The 24,827-nt window shown below is 48.8% G+C and overlaps 1 protein-coding gene across 1 annotated transcript in view; it reads right to left on the reverse strand.

Moving 5' to 3' along the window:
- exoc6b (exocyst complex component 6B) overlaps nucleotides 1-24,827 on the reverse strand; it is a 495,523-nt gene that overhangs the window by 47,095 nt on the left and 423,601 nt on the right. Inside the window, exons 14-15 of the mRNA XM_033043459.1 lie at nucleotides 7,341-7,446; nucleotides 2,229-2,338 (exon numbers count right to left, since the gene is read on the reverse strand). Of these exons, the coding sequence (XP_032899350.1) occupies nucleotides 2,229-2,338; nucleotides 7,341-7,446 (216 nt within the window). The remainder of the gene's footprint in view (nucleotides 1-2,228; nucleotides 2,339-7,340; nucleotides 7,447-24,827) is intronic.

Below are 24,827 nucleotides of genomic sequence, written 5' to 3' on the forward strand. Positions count from 1 at the left end.
TTATATGTTATTCCGATTACTATGTAAGGTGTCCTTGAGATGTCTGAAAGGCGCCCATTAAATAAAATTTATTATTATTATTATTAGGAGCAGGGTCCCTCGCCGGGGACCCCTGGAGGGGAGCTCTGACCGCCGGCAGTGCGGTCTGCGGTGCTTCTGGCTGCGGCGCGGCAGGAACTTTAAATCTTCGACCGCCGGCCTGCAGCCTACACCAACCTGAAGCCGCGGTCTCCGGTGGGGGAAGCACCGATTCAGGACTTACCTGGACTTTCACTCATCTGGATGCCCACAGCGGCGGCTGCGGAGGGTTGTGGTCCCGACCACGGGGGAAAGTGGAGGAGGACTGGCCAATTTTGTGCCTTCCTCCACAGTGATGAATGCTGTGGTGGATGTTTGTTTTTAATTTTGATTGTGTTTTTGTGTGTTCTTTATCATTGTACCGCTGCTGGCAAATTCATTTCACTTGCACTTTATGTGCAAGTGACGAATAAAAGTGATTGTATTGATTGTAAGACTGATTTCTCTAACTTCAGGTAAGCCTTGTTTTTGACTATTTGCATGCCTTGGGTGTGCAAGCTACGAAATTCACTGTGACTTGCCACATGTGACAATAAAGTATTCCATTCAATTCAATTCCGAGATATAACACAAAAACAAGCCCTTCGACCCACAGAGTCCGCGCCGGCCAGCGATCACCTCGTACACTGCAGACTAGAGACAATTTTACCAAAGCCAATTAACCTATAAGTCTGCACGTCTTTGGAGTGGGGGAGGAAACCGGAGCACCCGGAGAAAACCCACGCAGGTCACGGGGAGAACGTACAAACTCCGTGCAGACAGCACCCGTAGTCATGAAGGAACCCGGGTCCCTGGCGCTGTGAGGCAGCAACTCTACCGCTGCACCACTGTGCCGGCCCTTTGCTTCCCAAGGTCCAGAGCCGGTGACCTGACATACCTTGCATGACGGACTGCATGAGCCCATCACGCCAGGGTTCAGTGAGGATGACAGCTAAATATCCCTGCTCCTGCTCCCTGCGGAGACGCTAATGAAAACCAATTGAGACCTGTCACCTTGCTGGAGGCGAGGAGTGGCAGGCGGCATTATTGGCCAGGGATAGTGGCCCATTGTTTGTCAGGAGGCCCTCGTTACAGCAGGACAACACCAGCGGGGACAAGCCCACTCGTAGCCCTTCACTTCAGCCGTACCTCCAATATGCACACTTTGTTATACTCATTTCATTCAGGAGTGACACGATTTTAAAAGCACCTCCGATACACACACACACACACATACACACACACACACATACACACACACACACACACACACACAAACACACACACACACACATACACACACACACACATACACACACACACATACACACACACACTAACACACACACATACACACACAATAGGCACCCACACCCACAGACACACCACACACTCACCCCACATACACACCTACACACACGCACGCAGTCAAATACTCCAGCATTTTGTGTCTATCTTCGGAGTAAACCAGCATCTGCAATTCTCGTCAGAATTCAGTGTTGATGGAGTCACAGAGTTATACAGTGTGGAAACAGGCCCTTCGGCCCAACTTGCCCACGCTGGCCAACATGTCCCATCTACACCAGTCCAACCTGCCAGCGTTTGGCCCACATCCCTCCAAACCTGTCCTATCCATGTACCTGTCTAACTGTTTCTTCAACATTGCGATAGTCCCTGCCTTAACAACCTCCTCCGGCAGCTTGTTCCATACACCCACCATCCCCTGTGTGAAAGCGTTACCCCTCAGATTCTTATTAAACTTTCCCCCCGTACACTAACACTACCCTACACACACAAGGGACAATTTACATTCAGGCCAAGCCAATTAACCTCCCAACCTGTACACCTTTGGAGTGCGGGAGGAAACCCACGCGGTCTCGGGGAGAACGCACGAACTCGGTAGAAGTTCGCAAGTTATAGCAGTAGAATTAGGCCATTCGGCCCAACGAGTCTACTCCGCCATTCATTCATGGCTGATCTCTGCCTCCTAATCCCATTTTCCTGCCATCTCCCCATAACCCTTGACACCTGTTCGGACTGCGCCCGTAGTCAGGATCAAACCCGGGTCGCTGACCCTGTAAGGCAGCAACTCTACCGCTGCGCCACCGTGCTGCCCGAATCTTATCTTATTTTGTGCCCACTGCGTTTAGACTCGCTCGCTGCCCCCTTACCTCAGATGAAGGTCTTCGGAAAACTTGAGGCAGGCGTAGATGAATTCCTTGATCTGGGAGTAGACTTTGGGAACAAACTCCGAGAACGGGAACTTCTTCGGGAACGGTTGCTGCAAATGACAAACTTTGTTAACGGTGAACCGAGAAGAAACATGGAAACATAGAAAATAGGTGCAGGAGGAGGCCATTCGTCCCTTCGAGCCAGCACCGCCATTCATTGTGATCATGGCTGATCGTCCCCAATCAATAACCCGTGCCTGCCTTCTCCCCATATCCCTTGACTCCACTAGCCCCTAGAGCTCTATCTAACTCTCTCTTAAATCTATCCAGTGATTTGGCCTCAACTGCTCTCTGTGGCAGGGAATTCCATAAATTCACGACTCTCTGGGTGAAAAAGTATTTTCTCACCTCAGTCTTAAATGGCCTAAGTGGCATTCTCTGCCTCAGAGGGCAGTGGAGGCAGGTTCTCTGGACAATAGACAATAGGTGCAGGAGTAGGCCATTTGGCCCTTCGAGCCAGCACCGCCATTCAATGTGATCATGGCTGATCATCCCCAATCAGTACCCTGTTCCTGCCTTCTCCCCATATCCCCTGACTCTGCAATCTTTAAGAGCCCTATCTAGCTCTGGAGCGGCTGGGCTTGTACATTCTGGAATTTAGAAGGATGAGAGGATATCATTGAAACAAATAAGATTATTAAGGGTTAGGACACGCTAGAGGCAGGAAACATGATCCCAATGTTGGGGGAGTCCAGAACCAGGGGCCAGTTTAAGAAAAAGGGGTACGCCATTTAGAACAGAGAATGGGAAACACTTTTTCACACAGAGGGTTGTGAGTCTGTGGAATTCTCTGCCTCAGAGGGCGGTGGAGGCCGGTTCTCTGGATACTTTCAAGAGAGGGCTGGATAGGGCTTTTAAAGATAGCGGAGTCAGGGGATATGGGGAGAAGGCAGGAACGGGGTACTGATTGGGGATGATCAGCCATGATCACATTGAATGGCGGTGCTGGCTCGAAGGGCCGAATGGCCTACTCCTGCACATATTGTCTATCGTCTATTGTCTATGGCCTCCCCTTTATGCTAAGACTGTGGCCCCTGGTTCTGGACTCGCCCAACATTGGGAACATTTTTCCTGCATCTAGCTTGTGCAGTCCTTTTATAATTTTATATGTTTCTATAAGTATTAAATCTGGTTCATTGGACAACACTAAATCCAGAATTGCCTTTTCTCTGGTAGGCTCCAGTACAAGCTGCTCTAAGAATCCATCTCGGAGGTGCTCCACAAACTCCCTTTCTTGGGGTCCAGATCTAATCTGATTTTCCCAGTCTATATTGAAATCTCCCATAACCATCGTGGCATTACCTTTGCTACATGCCAATTTTAACTCCTGCTGCAACTTACACCCTATGTCCAGGCTACTGTTTGGGGGTCTGTAGATAACTCCCATTAGGGTCTTCTTACCTTTACAATTCCTCAATTCTATCCAAAGCGACCTTACCTCGTCAGTCCCTGTCACCCCCTCGCAAGGGACTGAATTCCATCCCTCACCAACAGAGCTACCCCCCCTCTCCTCTGCCCACCTGCCTGTCCTTTCTATAGGACGTATAACCCTGAATATTGAGTTCCCAGGCCCGATCCTCCTGCAGCCACGTCTCCCCACAATGTCATATCTACCAACCTCTAACCGAGCAGATTTAGGCCATTCGGCCCATCAAGTCTACTCCGCCATTCAATCATGGCTGATCTATCTCTCCCTCCCAACCCCATTCTCCTGCCTTCTCCCCATAACCTCTGACACCCGTACTAATCAAGAATCTATCTATCTCTGCCTTAGAAATATCCACTGACTTGGCCTCCACAGCCGTCTGTGGCAAAGAATTCCACAGATTCACCACCCTCTGACTAAAGAAATTACATAGAAACATAGACAATAGGTGCAGGAGTAGGCCATTCGGCCCTTCGAGCCTGCACCGCCATTCAATATGATCATGGCTGATCATCCAACTCAGTATCCTGTACCTGCCTTCTCTCCATACCCCCTGATCCCTTTAGCTACAAGGGCCACATCTAACTCCCTCTTAAATATAGCCAATGATCTGGCCTCAACTACCTTATGTGGCAGAGAATTCCACAGATTCACCACTCTCTGTGTGAAAAATGATTTTCTCATCTCGGTCCTAAAAGATTGCCCTCTTATCCTTAAACTGTGACCCCTAGTTCTGGACTTCCCCAACATCGGGAATAATCTTCCTGCATCTAGACTGTCCAACCCCTTAAGAATTTTGTACGTTTCTATAAGATCCCCCCTCAATCTTCTAAATTCTAGCGTGTACAAGCCGAGTCTATCCAGTCTATTCCTCCTCATCTCCTTCCTAAAGGAACGTCCTTTAATTCTAAGGCTGTGCCCTCTGGTCCTGGACTCTCCCACTGGTGGAAACATCCTCTCCACATCCACTCTACCCAGGCCTTTCACTATTCGAAATAGTTTCAATGAAGTCCTCCCCTCTTCCGACCGAACTCCAGCGAGTACAGTCCCAGCGCCGACAAACGCCCATCGCAGGTTAACCCCACTCGTTCCCTGGATCAGTCTGGTAAAGCTCCTCTGGAGCGTCTCCAGGGGCAGGCAGAGCATCCCACACTGTTGACTGGGCAGCCTGCCACGCTAGGAATAGGCTTGGCTTCGGGACGGGGAATTTGCTTTCTTTTCTCATGCAGCTCTCACACGAGAAAGCCCGAAAGTTTCTAACGGCGGGTCTTGGCTGGCCCCGACCACACGCGGTTCGGGCCCATGAGAAATCAAAACCCAGTGGAGGGGGGGGGGGGATGGGAGAGAGAACAAACATACATTGACACGGCTACCTTCAGAGGTCCCCCAAAGCACTCTACAGCCAGTCGAAGGCCTCTGGTGTGTTGCAAAGTGGGGAAGTGGGGAAGCCAATTCACACGCTTGGTTTGAGGAGGAATGCAACATGGACGGAGAGAGAACATGGACTAGCGCTGGCAAAGAACAGAATACCATCACCCCCAGCAGCACGTTCCAGTCAGACACTACCCTCGGCTCATGAGTTCAGAAGTTCAGAAGTCATAGAAACATAGAAAATAGGTGCAGGAGTAGGCCATTCGGCCCTTCGAGCCTGCACCGCCATTCAATATGATCATGGCTGATCATCCAACTCAGTGTCCCGTACCTGCCTTCTCCCCATACCCCCTGATCCCTTTAGCCACAAGGGCCACATCTAACTCCCTCTTAAATATAGCCAATGAACTGGCCTCAACTACCTTCTGTGGCAGAGAGTTCCAGAGATTCACCTCTTTCTGTGTGAAAAATGTTTTTCTCATCTCGGTCCTAAAAGATTTCCCCCTTATCCTTAAACTGTGACCCCCTTGTCCTGGACTTCCCCAACATCGGGAACAATCTTCCTGCATCTAGCCTGTCCAACCCCTTAAGAATTTTGTAAGTTTCTATAAGATCCCCCCTCAATTTCCTAAATTCTAGCGAGTACAAGCCGAATGGGAGCAGAATTATGCCATTTGGCCCATCGGGCCTATTCCTTCATTCAATCATGGCTGATCTAACTTTCCCTCTCAACCCAATTCTCCTGCCCGCTCACCGTGCTCACATTCATAAGTGGCAGGAGCAGAGTTAGGCCATTCGGCCCATCAAGTTCTTCTGCAGTTGTATAGGGCTCTGGTAAGACCAATTCGAGACCTGGGCGTCCTTGTACACCGGTCACTGAAAGTTGGCGTGCAGGTACAGCAGGCAGTGAAGAAAGCTAATGGAATGTTGGCCTTCATAACAAGAGGATTTCAGTATAGGAGTAAAGAGGTTCTTCTGCAGTTGTATAGGGCTCTGGTGAGACCACATCTGGAGTATTGTGTACAGTTTTGGTCTCCTAATTTGAGGAAGGACATCCTTGTGATTGAGGCAGTGCAGCGTAGGTTCACCAGATTGATCCCTGGGATGGCGGGACTGTCATATGAGGAAAGGTTGAAAAGACTAGGCTTGTATTCACTGGAGTTTAGAAGGATGAGGGGGGGGGGGGCTTATAGAAACATTTAAAATTATTAAAGGACTGGCCAAGCTAGATGCAGGAAAAATGTTCCCAATGTTGGGCGAGTCCAGAACCAGGGGCCAGAGTCTTAGAATAAAGGGGAGGCCATTTAAGACTGGGGTGAGAAAAACCTTTTTCACCCAGAGAGTTGTGAATTTATGGAATTCCCTGCCACAGAGGGCAGTGGAGGCCAAATCACTGGATGGATTTAAGAGAGAGTTAGATAGAGCCATAGGGGGTAGTGGAATGAAGGGATATGGGGAGAAGGCAGGCATGGGTTATTATTCTCTGCCGCAGAGGGCGGTGGAGGCAGGTTCTCTGGATGCTTTCAAGAGAGAGGTAGATAGGGCTCTTAAAAATAGCGGAGTCAGGGGATATGGGGAGAAGGCAGGAACGGGGTACCGATTGGGGATGATCAGCCATGATCACATTGAATGGCAGTGCTGGCTCGAAGGGCCGAATGGCCTACTCCTGCACCTATTGTCTATTGATTATTGTCTATTGACGATCAGCCATGATCACAATGAATGCGGTGCTGGCTCGAGGGGCCAAATGGCCTCCTCCTGCACCTATTTTCTATGTTTCTTTGTGAGTCTACACCGCCATCTAATCATGGATGATCTATCTCTCCCTCTCAACCCCATTCTCCAGCCTTCACCCCATAACCCTTGGCACCCGCACTAACCAAGAATCGGTTAATCTCTGCCTTACAAAATGCTCACTGACTTGGCCTCCACAGCCTTCTGTGGCAATGAATTGCACAGATTCACCACCATCTGGCTAACGAAATTCCTCCTCGTCCCCTTCCTAAAGGAACGTCCTTTAATTCTGAGGATATGGTCCTCTGGTCCTAGACTCTCCCACTAGTGGAGACATCCTCCCCACATCCACTCCATCCACGCCTTTCACTATTCGTTGAGTTTCAATGAGCCCCCCCCCCCCTCTAACTCCAGCGAGTACAGGCCCAGTGCCGACAAACGCTCATCGTATGTTAACCCACTCATTCCTGGGATCATTCTCATAAACCTGCTCTGGACATTCTCCAGCGCCAGATGCTTACGTTTTCCAAGTCTGGATCCTGGAATGGAAACTGAGCCATCATCTTCAAGAACTCCTCTTCATTACAGACAGGAATAGCACTGTAGTTGTCCAACTCTAAGATATATCTGTTGAAAAACAACATCAGTGGCGTTAATATACCGGCCGATCCCGTTTCTCAATAACTCAACGGGTTATAGAGAGTCATAGAGTGATACAGCACGGAAACAGGCCCTTCGGCCCAACTTCCTCATACTGGCCAACATGTCCCTTCTACACTAGTTCCACCTGCCTGCATTTGGGCCATATCCCTCAATAGACAATAGACATTAGGTGCAATAGGAGTAGGCCATTCGGCCCTTCGAGCCAGCACCGCCATTCAATGTGATCATGGCTGATCATCCCCAATCAGTAACCCGTTCCTGCCTTCTCCCCACATCCCCTGACTCCGCTATCTTTAAGAGCCCTATCTAGCTCTCTCTTGAAAGCATCCAGAGAACCTGCCTCCACCGCCCTCTGAGGCAGACAATTCCACAGAGTCACCACTCTCTGTGAGAAAAAGTGTTTCCTCGTCTCCGTTCTAAATGGCTGACCCCTTATTCTTAAACTGTGTGGCCCCTGCTTCTGGACTTCCCCAACATCGGGACCATGTTTCCTGCCTCTAGTGTGCCCAAGCCCTTAACAATCTTGTATGTTTCAATAAGATACCCGCTCATCCTTCTAAACTCCAGAGTGTACAATCCCAGCTGCTCCATTCGCTCAGCTTGCGATCGTCCCTGCCTCAACTACCCCTCTGGCAGCTCGTTCCAAACACCCACCCACCCTCTGTGCGCAAAAGCTACCCCTCGGGGTTCCTATTAAATCTTTCCCTCCTCATCTGAAATGTGTCCTGAGGTTCCCGATTCCCCTACGCTGGGTAAGAGACTGTGCGTTTACCAAATCTCTTCCTCTCATGATTTTGTACACGTCCACAAGATCACGCCTCATCCTCCTACGCCCAGACACACTCGGTTTGGCAAGGGCGGTACGGTGGCACAGCGGTAGAGTTGCTGCCTCACAGCGCCAGAGACCCCGGTTCGATCCTGACCTCGGGTGCTGTCTGAACGGAGTTTGTACGTTCTCCCTGTGTTTTGTCCGCACATTTCCAAAGACGAGCGGGTTTGTAGGTTAATTGGCTTCTGTAAATTGTCCCTGGAGTGCAGGAACTCGTGCACGGGCTCCAACATGGGGAACATTTTTAATTTTGTATCTAGCCTGTCCAATCCCTTAAGAATTTTATACGTTTCAATGTATAGTGTAAATCTAAATTGTCCCCAGTGTGTGTAGGATAGTGCTAGTGTGTGGGGATGGCTGGTCGGTGCGGACTCGTTGGGCCGAAGGGCCTGTTTCCACGCGCTGTATCTCTAAACTAAACTAAACTAAACCAAACTTCTGCTTTCTGGGATGTGATATTTTCATCCCAGACAAATGATAGTGTTTTAAGAATTTCAATTAGCTTTTAATATCAGAACAAAAATAACTGCTATCAGTCTAAAAGAGGCTTCAGATTGTCCCCGTTCCAAAATACACAGAACTACCGCACAACATGCATCAATACCCTACAGGCCACTGCTAATATTTTCCTAGTTGACTTTAAATGTCATTGATGCTGATGATTTACTGTCTGAAGAAGGATCTCGACCCAAAACATCACCTATTCTTTCTCTTCAGAGATGATGCCCATCCCCGCTGAGTTACTCCAGCTTTTTGTTTCCTTCATGACAATTTAGACAATAGACAATAGGTGCAGGAGTAGGCCATTCGGCCCTTCGTGCCGTCACCGCCATTCAATGTGATCATGGCTGATCATCCCCAATCAGTACCCCGTTCCTGCGTTCTCCCCATATCCCTATCTTCAAGAGCTCTATCTTACACGGTGGAATCTGAACAAAGTTGAGAAGGAGTGATTTAAAATTGGGCAGCATGGAGGTGCAGCGGTAGAGTTGCTGCCTCACAGCGCCGGAGACCCGGGTTCGATCCTGACTACGGGTGCACAGAGTTTGTACGTTCTCCCCGTGACCTGCGTGGGTTTTCTCCGGGTGCTCCGGATTCCTCCCACACTCCAAAGACGTGCAGGTTTGTAGGTTAATTGGCTTTGGTAAAATTGTAAATAGTCCCTGGTGTGTAGGATACGGCTAGTGTACGGAGTGACTGCCGGTCGGTGTAGACTCGGTGGGCCGAAGGGCTCGTTTCCACGCTGTATCACAAAAGTCTAAAGTCTAAAGTCTAAGCATGAGGAAGGTGCAAGATTTTGGCCGGAAAAAAACTACTAAATAAGAGTGTGGGAGATATGGGTTAACATTGGTGAGTATACAGTCCTCGGTATAGCTGACACAGGGCTCGGGGGAGAGCGGTCATAAGGTCATAAGTGATAGGAGCAGTATTAGGCCATTCGGCCCATCAAGCTTACTCTGCCTTTCAATCATGGCTGATCTATCCCTCCTTCCAAGCCCCATTCTCCTGCTTTCTCCCCATAACCCCTGACACCTGTACTAATCAAGAATCTATCTATCTCTGGCTATCCAATGCCTGGCCTCCGCTATTCTGTACGTTTCAATTCCCAGGATGGCCGGACCCGTAGTCCTTCTGCGGTTGTACAGAGCCCTGGTGAGACCACACCTGGAGTATTGTGTGCAGTTTTGGTCCCCTAATTTGATGAAGGACATTCTTGCTATTGAGGGAGTGCAGCGTAGGTTCACAAGGTCAATTCCCGGGATGGCGGGACTGTCATATGCTGAGAGAATGGAGCGGCTGGGCTTGTACACTCTGGAGTTTAGAAGGATGAGAGGGCATCTCATTGAAACATATAAGATTGTTAAGGGTTTGGACATGCTAGAGGCAGGAAACATGTTCCCGATGTTGGGGGAGTCCAGAACCAGGTGCCACAGTTTAAGAATATGGAGTAAGCCATTTAGAACGGAGACGAGGAAACATTTTTTCTCACAGAGAGTGGTGAGTCTGTGGAATTCTCTGCCTCAGAGGGCGGTGGAGGCCGGTTCTCTGGATACTTTCAAGAGAGACCTAGATAGGGCTCTTAAAGATAGCGGAGTCAGGGGATATGGGGAGAAGGCAGGAACGGGGTACTGATTGTGGATGATCAGCCATAATCACAGTGAATGGCGGTGCTGGCTCGAAGGGCCGAATGGCCTACTCCTGCACCTATTGTCTATTGTCAATGAGGTCCCCCCCCCCCCCCTCATTCTATTGACCTCTGGGTGCTGGGGGATTGGGATTACTGAGTCATAGTGAAAAGAAACTGGGTGGACACCAGCGGGGATACAGTTAGTGACGCATGGCAGTGGGACCCAAGGGCTCCTGAGTCAAAGTTCTGGATGAACATGAGTGGAGAGATTCTGTTTGTAACACAATCAGGGCACTGGGAACGAGGGACTGCCGACTCATAGAGTGATTCACATCCGTAAATATAGATCTTGTAACACAAGCGCAAGAGGATACTTGCTTAAGGACGGATAACACTGCAACATAATGTGACGTATGACTTTTATGGGTTGGTTTTACAATCGCAACTAAAAAAAGTTAACTGGTCATTCACCTCACGTTAATTTGCAGCAATGGTGCATTTACTATTGGTATGCGTACAGAGAGGCAGTGAGTGGCTTTTCTTTGTGTGTTATTGCTATTGAGGGAGTGCAGCGTAGGTTTACAAGGTTAATTCCCAGGATGGCGGGATTGTCATATGCTGAGAGAATGGAGCAGCTGGGCTTGTACACTCTGGAGTTCAGAATGATGAGAGGGGATCTTGTTGAAACATATAAGATTGTTAAGGGCTTGGACACGCTAGAGGCAGGAAACATGGTCCCGATGTTGGGGGAGTCCAGAACCAGGGGCCACACAGTTTAAGAATAAGGTGTAAGCCATTTAGAACGGAGACGAGGAAACACTTTTTCTCACAGAGAGTGGTGAGTCTGTGGAATTCTCTGCTTCAGAGGGCGGTGGAGGCAGGTTCTCTACTGCTCTGCCACCGTGCCGTGCCACATAGGTATAACATGAATAATCCACAAGTACGACAAAGAGAAAAATGCCAGAGTGCAGAATATAGTGTTCATACGTTCATAAGTTCTCGGAGCAGAATTAGGCAATTCTACTATCTTATTCAATCATGGCTGATCTGTCTCTCCCTCTCGATCAATCCTGACTACGGGTGCTGCTGTCTGCACGGAGTTTGTACGTTCTCCCCGTGACCTGCGTGGGTTTTCTCCGAGATCTTTGGTTTCCTCCCACACTCCAAAGACGAGCAGGTCTGCACGTTATTTGGCTTGGTACACAGTTATAGCCCTGTCCCACGGTACGAGTTCATTCCAAGAGCTCTCCCGAGTTTAAAAATAATCAAACTCGTGGTAAAAAAACAGAGAATGAACGTAGCGGGTATGTCGGAGCTCGGGGACGTCTCTTAGCGGCTAGTAACGCTAACGGCAGGTACTCGGGAAGACTCGCTAACGGCAGGTAAGCTCGGGAAGACTCGTGAAGATTTTTCAACATGTTGAAAAATGTCCACGAGAGCCCCGAGTAGTGGCCATTACCGTAAATCTCCGAGTTCGAATCAGGGCAAACTCGGGAGAACTCTTGGAATTAACTCGTACTGTGGGACAGGGGTTAATCCCCAGGATGGCGGGACTGTCATATGAGGAAAGATTGGAAAGACTGGGCTTGTATTCACTGGAATTTAGACGGATAAAGGGGGACAAGCTAGATGCAGGAAATATGTTCCCAATGTTGGGCGAGTCCAGAACCAGGGGCCACAGTCTTAGAATAAAGGGGAGGCCATTTAAAACTGAGGTGAGAAAAAACTTTTTCACCCAGAGAGTTGTGAATTTGTGGAATTCTCTTCCACCGAGGGCAGTGGAGGCCGAGTCACTGGATGAATTTAAAAGAGAGTTAGATAGAGCTCTTGGGGCTAGTGGGACCAAGGGATATGGGGAGAAGGCAGGCACGGGTTATTGATTGTGGATGATCACAATGAATGGTGGTGCAGGCTCGAAGGGCCAATTGGCCTCCTCCTGCACCTATTTTCTATGTTTCTATGTTAGCCCGAAGAGCTATGTCCAACTCTCTCTTAAAAACATCCAGTGAATTGGCCTCCACTGCCTTCAGTGGCAGAGAATTCCACAGATTCACAACTCTCTGGGTGAAAAATGCATTCGAGCGGGTTATGGGTAGAGGGCAGGAAAATGGGAGTAGGAGGCAGGGGTCAGCCATGATTGAATGGTGGAGTGGACTCGATGGGCCGAATGGCCTACTCCTTCTATGACTGGTGAACTTGTGGGAAATGGAAGGTAACTAGGGTGAAACATTGTCGGAGGTTGACAGGTTTTTTTGATTGGTACGGGTGTCAAGGGTTATGGGGTGAAGGCAGGAGAATGGGTTTGAGAGGGTGATGGGTGATGGGAGCAGAACGAGGCCATTCTGCCCATCCAGTCTACTCTGCCATTCAATCATGGCTGATGGATCTCACCCTTCTAACCCCATTCTCCTGCCTTCTCCCCCATAATCCCTGACATCACCCAGGCTTCCTTCCTCCCGCCTTGCCTTGCCCTTCACTCTATCGGGAACGTGGATGACCAGGACTCCTGTCAGCACACTTTTACAAAACATCCCGTTTTCCACATGTTCCTTTTCCTTCAAACAACCTGCTCCATTCGACTGGAGCGAGTTCCTGTCTAATACCCTCAGAGTTGGCCTTGTTCCAGATTAGAATTTTATCTCGTGCACCCCAACAGTGTCTACCCACCATGATCTGGTCCCAAAAGGCTCCTGCACGAACACTTCACAAATTCACACGTTATGGGAGTAGAATTAGGCCATTCGGCCCATCGGGTCCACTCCGCGATTCAATCATGGCTGATCTCTGCCTCCTAATTCCATTTTGGACAACAGACAATAGACAATAGGTGCAGGAGGAGGCCATTCGGCCCTTCGAGCCAGCACCGCCATTCAATGTGATCATGGCTGATCATCCCCAATCAGTACCCCGTTCTTGCCTTCTCCCCATATCCCCTGACTCCGCAATCTTTACGAGCCCTATTCAGCTCTCTCTTGAAAGCATCCAGAGAACCGGCCTCCACCGCCCTCTGAGGCAGAGAATTCCACACATTCACAACTCTCTGTGAGACAAAGTGTTTCCTCGTCTCCGTTCTAAATGGCTTACCCCTTATTCTTAAACTGTGGCCCCTGGTTCTGGACTCCCCCAACATCGGGAACATGTTTCCTGCCTCTAGCGTGTCCAAACCCTTAACAATCTTATATGTTTCAATAAGATGCCCTCTCATCCTTCTAAACTCCAGAGTGTACAAGCCCAGCCGCTCCATTCTCTCAGCATATGACAGTCCAGCCAAACCTACGCTGCACTCCCTCAATAGCAAGAATGTCCTTCCTCAAATTAGGGGACCAAAACTGCACACAATACTCCAGGTGTGGTCTCACTAGGGCCCTGTACATCTGCAGAAGGACCTGCGTTTTCCTGCCTTCTCCCCATAACCCTTGCTACCGTTCTAATCAAAAATTTGTCTATCCCTGCCTTAAAAATATCCACTGACTTGGCCTCCACAGTCGTCTGTGGCAATGAGTTCCACAGATTAACTACCCTCTGACTAAAGAAGTTCCTCCACACCTCCTTTCTAAAATAACGCCCTTTCATTCTGAGACTGTGGCCTCTGGTCCTAGACTCTCCCACCAGTGGAAACATTCTCTCCACATCCACTCTGTCTGTGTTCTCTCTAACTTGAGCGAGTTCCTGTCTAACACCTTCAAAGTTGGCCTTGTCCCAAAATAGAACTGTAGCTCGTGGGCCCGCCCTGCCTCAACCATAACGATCCTAAAACCTAAAATAGTGGTCGCTGGTCCCAAAAGGCTCATCCATGAACCTTTCGTCCACTTGCCATGCCCGATTTACCAGGAGTATGTTCAATGCTATTAAAGTTCTAGCCATGGTTGGTATATATTCCCCCAACAATCTACCTCCCAAAGTGCACCTCACACTTAGTCATAGTCACACAACGTGGAAACAGGCCCTTCGGCCCAACTTGCCCGTGCCGACCAACATGTCCCGGCTACACTAGTCCCCCTGCCTGTGTTTGGCCCATATCCCTCTAAACCTGTCCGATCCATACACCTGTCTAACTGTTTTTTAAACTTAGAAGCATAGAAACAGAAAAATAGGTGCAGGAGTAGGCCATTCGGCCCTTCGAGCCTGCACCGCCATTCAATATGATCATGGCTGATCATCCAACTCAGTATCCTGTACCTGCCTTCTCTCCATACCCCCTGATCCCTTTAGCCACAAGGGCCTCATCTAACTCCCTCTTAAATATAGCCAATGAACTGGCCTCAACTACCTTCTGTGGCAGAGAATTCTACAGATTCACCACTCTCTGCATGAAAAATGTTTTTCTCATCTCGGTCCTAAAAGACTTCCCCCTTATCCTTAAACTGTGACCCCTTGTTCTGGACTTCCCCAACATCGGGAATAATCTTCCTGCATCTAGCCTGCCCAACCCCTTAAGAATTTTGTAAGTTTCTATAAGATCCCCTCTCAATCTTTTCCGATAGTCCCAGCCTCAACTACCTCCTCTGGCAGCTCGTTCCACACACCCACCACCCTTTGTGTGAAAAGGTTACCCCTCAGATTTCTATGAAACTTTTCCCCCCTCACCTTAAACAACAGACAATAGACAATAGGTATAGGAGTAGGCCATTCGGCCCTTCGAGCCAGCACCGCCATTCAATGAGATCATGGCTGATCATCCCCAATCAGTACCCCGTTCCTGCCTTCTCCCCATATCCCCTGACTCCGCTATCTTTAAGAGCCCTATCCACCTCTCTCTTGAAAGTATCCAGAGTCTGAGGAGGCCAAACCTGTGTTGTCTCTGGGCCTCGCCCTCTAAGCTTGGATAAGAAACATCACATCCAATGGACCAAATGAAGAGTCACAGAGTGATACTGTGTGGGAACAGGCCCTTCGGCCCAGCTTGCCCACGCCGACCAACATGACCCAGCTACACTAGTCCCACCTGTCAGCGTTTGGTCCATAACCCTCCAAACCTGTCCGATCCATGGACCTGCCAAACTGTTTCTTAAACGCTGTTTCAACGATACGAGGAATAAGACAATAGGTGCAGGAGGAGGCCATTCGGCCCTTCTAGCCAGCACCGCCATTCATTGTGATCATGGCTGATCATCCCCAATCAGTACCCCGTTCCTGCCTTCTCCCCATATCCCCTGACTCCGCTATCTTTAAGAGCTCTATCTAGCTCTCTTTTGAAAGCATCCAGAGAACCTGCCTCCACTGCCCTCTGAGGCAGAGAATTCCACAGACTCACCACTCTCTGTGAGAAAAAGTGTTTCCTCGTCTCCGTTCTAAATGGCTTACTCCTTATTCTTAAACTGTGGCCCCTGGTTCTGGAAATAAGGAACCTGAGGGACGCCATTTTCGCCCAGAGGATGATGGGTATATGGTACGAGCTGCCTGACGAGGTACTTGAAAGTAACCTCTGTCCTCTGGTTCTTGATTCCCCGGCTCTGTGGAAGAGACTCTGCGCGTCTACCCGATCTATTCCATTGCTCGGAATAAACTCCATGCCCTCGCTATCCTGTGGTTTGTTAATGTCTGGGCCTTTGGTTTTCCAAAGAACTGAAACCTTCCACTCGTCACACGGACTCAGTGGAACTTGGCTGACTTGCGAGAGTTATATTTACAACATGGACTTGGGAAAAGGGAATTGTGGACGCAGGCCCAGACCATCGCACAACACAACCTCCCTTCCATTGACTCCATCTACACCTCACGCTGCCTCAGCAAGGCCAGCAGCATCATCAAGGACCAGTCTCACCCAGGCCACTCCCTCTTCTCCCCTCTCCCATCGGGCAAAAGGTACAGATGTGTAAAAACGCACCTCTGTCCTGATTCAGGGACAGTGTCTTCCCAGCTGTTATCAGGCAACTGAACCATCCTACCACAACCAGAGAGCAGTCCTGAACTACTATCTACCTCATTGGTGACCCTCGGACTATCCTTGATAAGACTTTGCTGGCTTTACCTTGCACTAAACGTTATTCCCTTATCATGTATACCCTGTAAACGGCTCGATTGTAATCAGGTATTGTCTTTCCGCTGACTGGATAGCACGCAACAAAAGCTTTTCACTGTACCTCGGTACACGTGACAATAAACTAAAACTGTGCCCTGGTTGTGTTGCTCCTGGGCCTGGCCAAGCTGGCCATCCGCGAGTCAAGGACTGGACAAGCTAGATGCAGGAAAAATGTTCCCAATGTTGGGCGAGTCCAGAACTAGGGGCCACAGTCTTAGAGTAAAGGGGAGGCAATAGACAATAGAAAATAGGTGCAGGAGTAGGCCATTCGGCCCTTCGAGCCAGCACCGCCATTCAATGTGATCATGGCTGATCATCCAACTCAGTATCCTGTACCTGCCTTCGCTCCATACCCCCTGATCCCTTTAGCCACAAGGGCCACATCTAACTCCCTCTTAAATATAGCCAATGAACTGGCCTCAACTACCTTCTGTGGCAGAGAATTCCACAGATTCACCACTCTCTGTGTAAAAAATGTTTTTCTCATCTCGGTCCTAAAAGCCTTCCCCCTTATCCTTAAATGAGGGGGGACCACATTGAAACATGCAGAATAATGAAAGGTCTGGATAGAGTGGATGTGGAAAGGATGTTTCCACTACTGGGAGAGTCTAGGACCAGAGGTCATACAGTAGAGTGTTTCCCTCTAATCCTTAAACTGTGACCCCTAGTTCTGGATTTCCCCAACATCGGGAATAATCTTCCTGCCTCTAGCCTGTCCAGGTACAGGTGTAGTAGGTAGACAAAAATGCTGGAGAAACTCAGCAGGTGCAGCAGCATCTATGGAGCGAAGGAGATAGGCAACGTTTCGGGCCGAAACCCGTTTATTTAGTATATTTGTTTGCCTTGTATTATGGTGGTGGGTTCTGCTTTGTTTTATTGTATTTTAAATATTATTTTTAATAAGCGAATAAATTTTTTTTTTTTTAACTAACTAAAACTGAAAGCTGAATCTGAAAACTGTCCACCCAATCTCTGCCCCAGCTCAGATTAAACTCCATGCCCTCGTTATCCTGTGTTTTGTTTTTTTTTAAAAGACCCGGTCAATTTTGGTTTCTCCAAAGAACTGAAACCTTCCCACTCATCTTGCTGACGCAGTGGAACTTGGCTGACTTGTGAGCGTTTTTATTGACAGGAAGAAAAGAGGGCGGAGGGAGACTAAGGAGAGATCGGCTGGCCGTATCTCATGTTGGTGCTTTCAGCAGTTGACTGAGTGCAGGGCAAGTGAACCGCGGAGAACATGAGTTCAGAACATGTGGGAAACGACTGGATTAGCTAGAGGCCGTCGTCCCAATTTTAACAAGCCAACGTTTGCCAGAAGCACGATTGGCTGGGGTGGGGAGAGGGGGGGGGGGAGGGATCTTTCTTCTTTCGTATTTCAAAGTTTATTTACTTTAGACTTTGTTCAGCCCCAGTGGACCTCAGTGTGTGAGGGTGGAGTGTTTCCAAGCAGGCGATGGGGCTACCATCGTCCGTGGGCGATCGGGGCCAGTTGGCAGCGGACGGGGAACACACAAACTCTATCGAGGAGGCCAAACTCGCGTTGTCTCCGGGCCTCGCCCTCTAAACTTGGATAAGAAACTTCACGTCCCTACCGATGGGACCAAATGAAGAGTCACAGAGTGATACAGCGTGGAAACAGGCCCTGCCGCCCAACTCGCCCTGCTACACAAGTCCCACCTGCCTGCGTTTGGTCCATAACCCTCCAAACCTGCCCTACCCATGGACGTGCCCAACTGTTTCTTAAACGTTGGGATAGTCCCTGACTCAACTACCTCCTCAGGCAGCTTGTTTCATACACCCACCACCCTCTGTGTGAGAATGTTACCCCTCAGAGTCTGTTAAATTATGAAACCCCTAATAAATCTTTTGTCGTTCACCTTAAACCTATGTCCTCTGGTCCTCGATTCCCCTACTCTAGGCAGGAGACTCTATCCGATCTATTCCTCTCATGATTTTGTACACCTCTATAAGATCCCCCCTCATCATCTTGAGCTCCATGGAATAGAGACCCAGCCTACCAGGGGCCACAGCCTTCCAGAACCAGCGGCCACAGTTTTAGAATAAAGGGGAGGCCATTTAAGACTGAGGTGAGAAAAAACTTTTTCTGAACCTGATCTCTGGCGCTGTGAGTAATAAGGAATAAGGAACCTGAGTAAGTAAGTAAGTAAGTTTATTGGCCAAGTATTCACATACAAGGAATTTGCCTTGGTGCTCCGCCCACAAGTAACAACATGACATACAGTGACAGTTACGAATGACTCAGAAAACACTAAACATTAATAATAATAAAACATTAATGATAAAACACCGTTGATCAAGCATGTGAACCAACAAAATACCAGATCAAAGGGAGGCTACAGATTTTTGGCTGTTGAGTAGAGCAACTACTCGTGGATAAAAACTGTTTTTATGTCTGGCTGTGGCAGCTTTGACAGTCCGGAGTCGCCTTCCAGAGGGAAGTGATTCAAAGAGTTTGTAAGCAAAAAAAAACATTCATCCAGAGGATGGAGGATACATGGTACGAGCTGCTTGACGAGGTATGTGCGGCAGGTATAACAACAGTGTCAAGTCATTTGGACAGAGAGTTGTGAGTTTGTGGAATTCCCTGCCACAGAGGGCAGTGGAGGCCAAGTCACTGGATGGATTTAAGAGAGAGTTAGATAGAGCTCTAGGGGCTAGTGGAGTCGAGGGATATGGGGAGAAGGCAGGCACGGGTTATTGATAGGGGACGATCAGCCATGATCACATTGAATGGCGGTGCTGGCTCGAAGGGCCGAATGGCCTCCTCCTGCACCTATTTTCTATGTTTCTATGACAGGTACATGGATAATAATAATAATCATAATAATAATAACTTCATTTGTATGGCACGTTTAATAACAACTCACGTTGGGCAAAGTGCTTCACATCAGTGCTGGTACTAATGTGCTACATACAATGATACACAGACCTACCAATACACACATAAACTGTTTACAGCGCCCCCTCAGGCGGGCTCAAAAACGCTTGTGAGTAGAAATAGGTTTTGAGTCTAGCCTTAAAGGAGTCGATGGAGGGGGCAGTTCTGATGGGAAGAGGGATGCTGTTCCACAGTCTAGGTGCTGCAACCGCAAAGGCACGGTCGCCCCTGAGCTTAAACCTGGACAGGGTCCAGATAGATGGTCAGTAGCCCCAAGTCGGCCAACCTGAGGGACCTGGAGGTAGAATGGTGGGTTAGAAGATTTTTGATATAGGTGGGGGGCAAGCCCGTTAAGGGCTTTGTATACGAATAAGAGGAGCTTGAAGTTGGTTCTGTACCGTACTGGGAGCCAGTGGAGAGAGGCCAGGATCGGGGTGATGTGGTCCCTTTTACGGGAACCCGTCAGAAGTCTCGCTGCGGCGTTTTGGAACAACTGCAGACGGGACAGGAATGATCGGCTGATGCCAGTGTAAAGGGAGTTGCAGTAGTCAAGGCGGGAGATGAATGCGTGGATGATAGGAATGGTTTACATAGAAACATAGAAAGTGGGTGCAGGAGTAGGCCATTCGGCCCTTCAAGCCAGCACCGCCATTCAATATCGTCATGGCTGATCATCCAAAATCAGTACCCCGTACCTGCTTTCTCCCCATACCCCTTGATTCCAGTAGCCCGAAGAGCTAAATCTAACTCTCTCTTGAAAACACCCAGTGAATTGGCCTCCACTGCTTTCTGTGGCAGAGAATTCCACAGATTCCCAATTCTCTGGGTGAAAAAGGTTTTCCTCATCTCAGTCCTAAATGGCCTTCCCCTTATTCCTAAACTGTAACCCCTGGTTCTGGACTCCCCCAACATTGGGAACAAGTTTCCTGCATCTAGCGTGTCCAATTCCTTAATAATCTTATATGTTCCTATAAGATCCCCTCTCATCCTTCTAAATTCCAGTGAATACAAGCCCAGTCGCTCCAATCTTTCATCATATGACAGTCCCACGATCCCGAGAATTAACCTTGTGAGCCTACGCTGCACTCCCTCAATAGCAAGAATGTCATTCCTCAAATTAGGAGACCAAAACTGCACACAATACTCCAGGTGTGGTCTTACTAAGGCCCTGTAGAAGGACTTCATTGCTCCTATACTTAACTCCTCTCGTTATGAAGGCCAACATGCCATTAGCTTTCTTCACTGCCTGCTGTACCTGCATGCTTACTTTCAGTGACTGATGTACAAGCACACCCAGGTCCCGTTGTACTTCCCCTTTTCCCAACGTGACATCATTCAGATAATAATCTGCCTTCCCATTCGTGCCTCCAAAGTAGATAACCTCACATTTATCCACATTAAACTGCATCTGCCCACTCCCCCAACCTGTCCAAGTCACCCTGCATCCTCATAGCATCCTCCTCACAGTTCACACTGCCATCCAGCTTTGTGTCGTCTGCAAATTTGCTAATGTTACTTTTATGACGTCTAGTCCTAGACTCTCCAACTAGTGGAAACATCCTCTCCAAATCCACTCTATCCAAGCCTTTCACTATTCTGTATGTTTCAATGAGGCCCCCCCTCATCCTTCTAAATTCCAGCGAGTACAGGCCCAGTGCCGTCAAATGCTCATCACAGGTTAACCTACTCATTCCTGGGATCATTCTTGTAAATCTCCTCTGGACCCTCTCCAGAGCCAGCACATCCTTCCTCAGATATGGGGCCCAAAACTGCTCCCGATATTCCAAATGTGTCCTTACCAGCACCTCATAGAGCCTCAACATTACATCCCTGGTTTTGTATACAAGCCCTCTTTGAACAAATGCTAGCGTTGTGTTTGCTTCCTCAAGTCCAGTCCGTGCTCCAGTTGTGATGAGCGGTGCCCGATCCAGGCGAGCCCCAGGCTGCTGTGGGGCCTCCAGCCATCATCTTCCTTGGTTGCCCAGCAACCGATGTCCCTCTCCTCGCCCGCCCGTCCACCTGTGGCTGTGCCCTCTAATCCTAGACTCTCCCGCTAGTGGAAACATCCTCTCCACATCCACTCCAGCTAGGCCTTTCATTATCCTTTAATTTAGATTAGTTTAGTTTCGAGATTCAGCCCACTGAGTCCGCGCCGACCAGCGATCCCCGCACGCTTACACTTATCCTGCACACACTAGGGACAATTTACATTTATACCAAGCCAATTAACCTGCAAACCCTAACAGGAGGAATTGAGTATAGGAGCAAAGAGGTCTTTCTGCATTTGTACAGAGCCCTAGTGAGACCACACCTGGAGTATTGTGTACAGTTTTGGTCCCCTAATTTGAGGAAGGACATTCTTTCTATTGAGGGAGTGCAGCGTAGGTTCACCAGGTTAATTCCCGGGATGGCGGGACTGTCATATGCTGAGAGAATGGAGCAGCTGGGCTTGCACACTCTGGAGTTTAGAAGGACGAGAGGTGATCTCATTAAAACATAGAAGATTGTTAAGGGTTTGGACACGCTAGAGGCAGGAAACATGTTCCCGATGTTGTGGAAGTCCAGAACCAGGGGCCACAGTTTAAGAATAAGGAGTAAGCCATTTAGAACGGAGACGAGGAAACACTTTTTTCTCACAGAGTGTGGTGAGTCTGTGGAATTATCTGCCTCAGAGGGCGGTGGAGGCAGGTTCTCTGGATGCTTTCAAGAGAGAGCTAGAAAGGGCTCTTAAAAATAGAGGAGTCAGGGGATATGGGGAGAAGGCAGGAACGGGGTACTGATTGGGGATGATCAGCCATGATCATATTGAATGGCAGTGCTGGCTCGAAGGGCCGAATGGCCTACTCCTGCATCTATTGTCCATCTCGGAGAAAACCCACACAGGTCACGGGGAGAAGGTACAAACTCCGTACAGACAGCACCCGTAGTCGGGATGGAACCCAGGTCTCTGGCGCTGTGAGGCAGCAACTTCATCCTGCTTGATTTAGATTTTGTTTCAATTTAAACAAAGACTTTTACTTTCAACGTTGGCCCTTCCCTGCCCCACCGCAACACATTGGCCATGAGAGGGGAAGAGGAAGGGACCGATGAGTTTCTGCAGCATGGCTCAGATCCAGCACCTCTTCGGTTACATTTTTGGCTTTCCAATCGGAGGCGCTGTTGGTGGTAACTCCTTAAATAATTATCCCACTGCACAGAGGCGCAATTGACAGAGAGAACATTTTTTGATACGGAACTTCTCGTAACATGGTGCAATTTCCCATCTACCAAGCAGACCAGACACCCCTTCCATCGACTCCATCTACACTTCACGCTGCCACGGGAAAGAAGCCAACATCATCAAAGACTCGAAGGTAGACAAAAATACTGGAGAAACTCCGTGGGCGAGGCAGAATCTATGGAGTGAAGGAAATAGGCAACGTTTCGGGTCGAGACCCTTCTTCAGACTTAAGGGGGGGAGGGGGCGGGAATGCAGTCTACTCCACTGCAAAATCTCCTCAAGATATGCCTGCTTTGAAGTCTTCCTTTCTTCTCTCCCCCCCCCACCCCCCCACCCCACCCCCCCTCACTTCAGTCTGAACGTCACCTATTTCCTTCTTTCCAGAGATGCTGCACCCGCTGAGTTTCTCCAGCAATTTTGTCTACCTTCGATTTTCCAGCATCTGCAGTTCAAAGACTTAATCACCAAAGACTTCTCATCTCCCTGCTCCCGTCTGGCAGAAAATACAGAAGCTTGAAAGTTTGCAGCACCAAACGCATCTGGACTTTGCCAAGTGGGACAGGCCTTTTCCCTTTATCATGTATCTGTACACTGTGGACGGCTCGATTGTAATCATGTATTGTCTTTCCGCTGACTGGTAGCACGCAACTTTTCACTGTACCTCGGTACACGTGGCAAAAAACTAAACTAAATTCAACACAACTCAGGAACAGCTTCTTCCCCTGTTATCAGGCTTCTGAAGGGGTTCTTCCACATGCTGGGGTACGGTCTGCTTCACCTCTACCCCATTGCAGACATTGGACTTTGTCTGTGGAACTGATGCGCTACAATGCTGAGAACTATATCCTGCACTCTGTGTCTTAGACAATAGACAATAGGTGCAGAAGTAGGCCATTCGGGCCCTTCGAGCCAGCACCGCCATTCAATATGATCATGGCTGATCATCCACAATCAGTATCCTGTACCTGCCTTCTCTCCAGACCCCCTGATCCCTTTAGCCACAAGGGCCACATCTAACTTTTAAATATAGCCAATGAACTGGCCTCAATTACCTTCAGTGGCAGAGAATTCCAGAGATTCACCACTCTCTGTGTGAAAAATGTTTTTCTCATCTCGGTCCTAAAAGATTTCCCCCTTATCCTTAAATTGGGACCCCGTGTTCTGGACTTTCCCAACATCGGGAACAATCTTCCTGCATCTAGCCTGTCCAACCCCTTAAGAATGTTGTACGTTTCTATAAGATCCTCCCTCAATCTTCTAAATTCTAGCGAGTACAAGTATCCCCTGACTCCACTATCTTTAAGAGCCCTATCTAGCTCTCTCTTGAAAGCATCCAGAGAACCGGCCTCCACCACCCTCTGAGGCAGAGAATTCCACAGACTCACCACTCTCTGTGAGAAAAAGTGTTTCCTTGTCTCCGTTCTAAATGGCTTACCCCTTATTCTTAAACTGTGGCCCCTGGTCAATGTCAATGCCTACTATGTTCTGTTGTGCTGAAGCAAAGGAAGAATTTCATTGTTCTATCAGGGACACATGACAATAAACTCTCTTGAACTTGAAGGTACACAAAAATGCTGGAGAAACTCAGCGGGTGCAGCAGCATCTATGGAGCGAAGGAAATAGGCAACGTTTCGGGCTGTGGCTCTTCTTCAGGGTTTCGGCCCGAAACGTTGCCTATTTTCTTCGCTCCATCGATGCTGCTGCACCCGCTGAGTTTCTCCAGCATTTTTGTGTACCTTAGATTTTCCAGCATCTGCAGTTCCTTCTTAAACATCTCTTGAACTTAGAAACATAGAAAATAGGTGCAGGAGTAGGCCATTCGGCCCTCAATATGATCATGGGTGATCATCCAACTCAGCATCCTGTACCTACCGCCCATCCTGTACCTCCACCGCCCTCTGAGGCAGAGAATTCCACAGACTCACCACCCTCTGTGAGAAAACGTGTTTCCTTGTCTCTGTTCTAAATGGCTTACTCCTTATTCTTAAACTGTGGCCCCTGGTTCTGGACCCCCCCCGCTCTACCTATTGTACTTGAGTTTGTCGTTACATGATAACATTTCCGTGTTATAAGAAAGATGTTGTCAAGCTGGAATGGGCGCAGAGAAGATTTACGGGGATGTTGCCAGGACTAGAGGGTGTGAGCTACAGGGAGAGGTTGAGCAGGCTGGGTCTCTATTCCCTGGAGCGCAGGAGGATGAGAGGAGATCTTATAGAGGTGTCCAAAATCATGAGAGGAATCGATCGG

The sequence above is a fragment of the Amblyraja radiata genome, chromosome 1 (genome assembly GCF_010909765.2).
Source record: "Amblyraja radiata isolate CabotCenter1 chromosome 1, sAmbRad1.1.pri, whole genome shotgun sequence".
In the NCBI taxonomy this organism is placed as follows: domain Eukaryota; kingdom Metazoa; phylum Chordata; class Chondrichthyes; order Rajiformes; family Rajidae; genus Amblyraja; species Amblyraja radiata.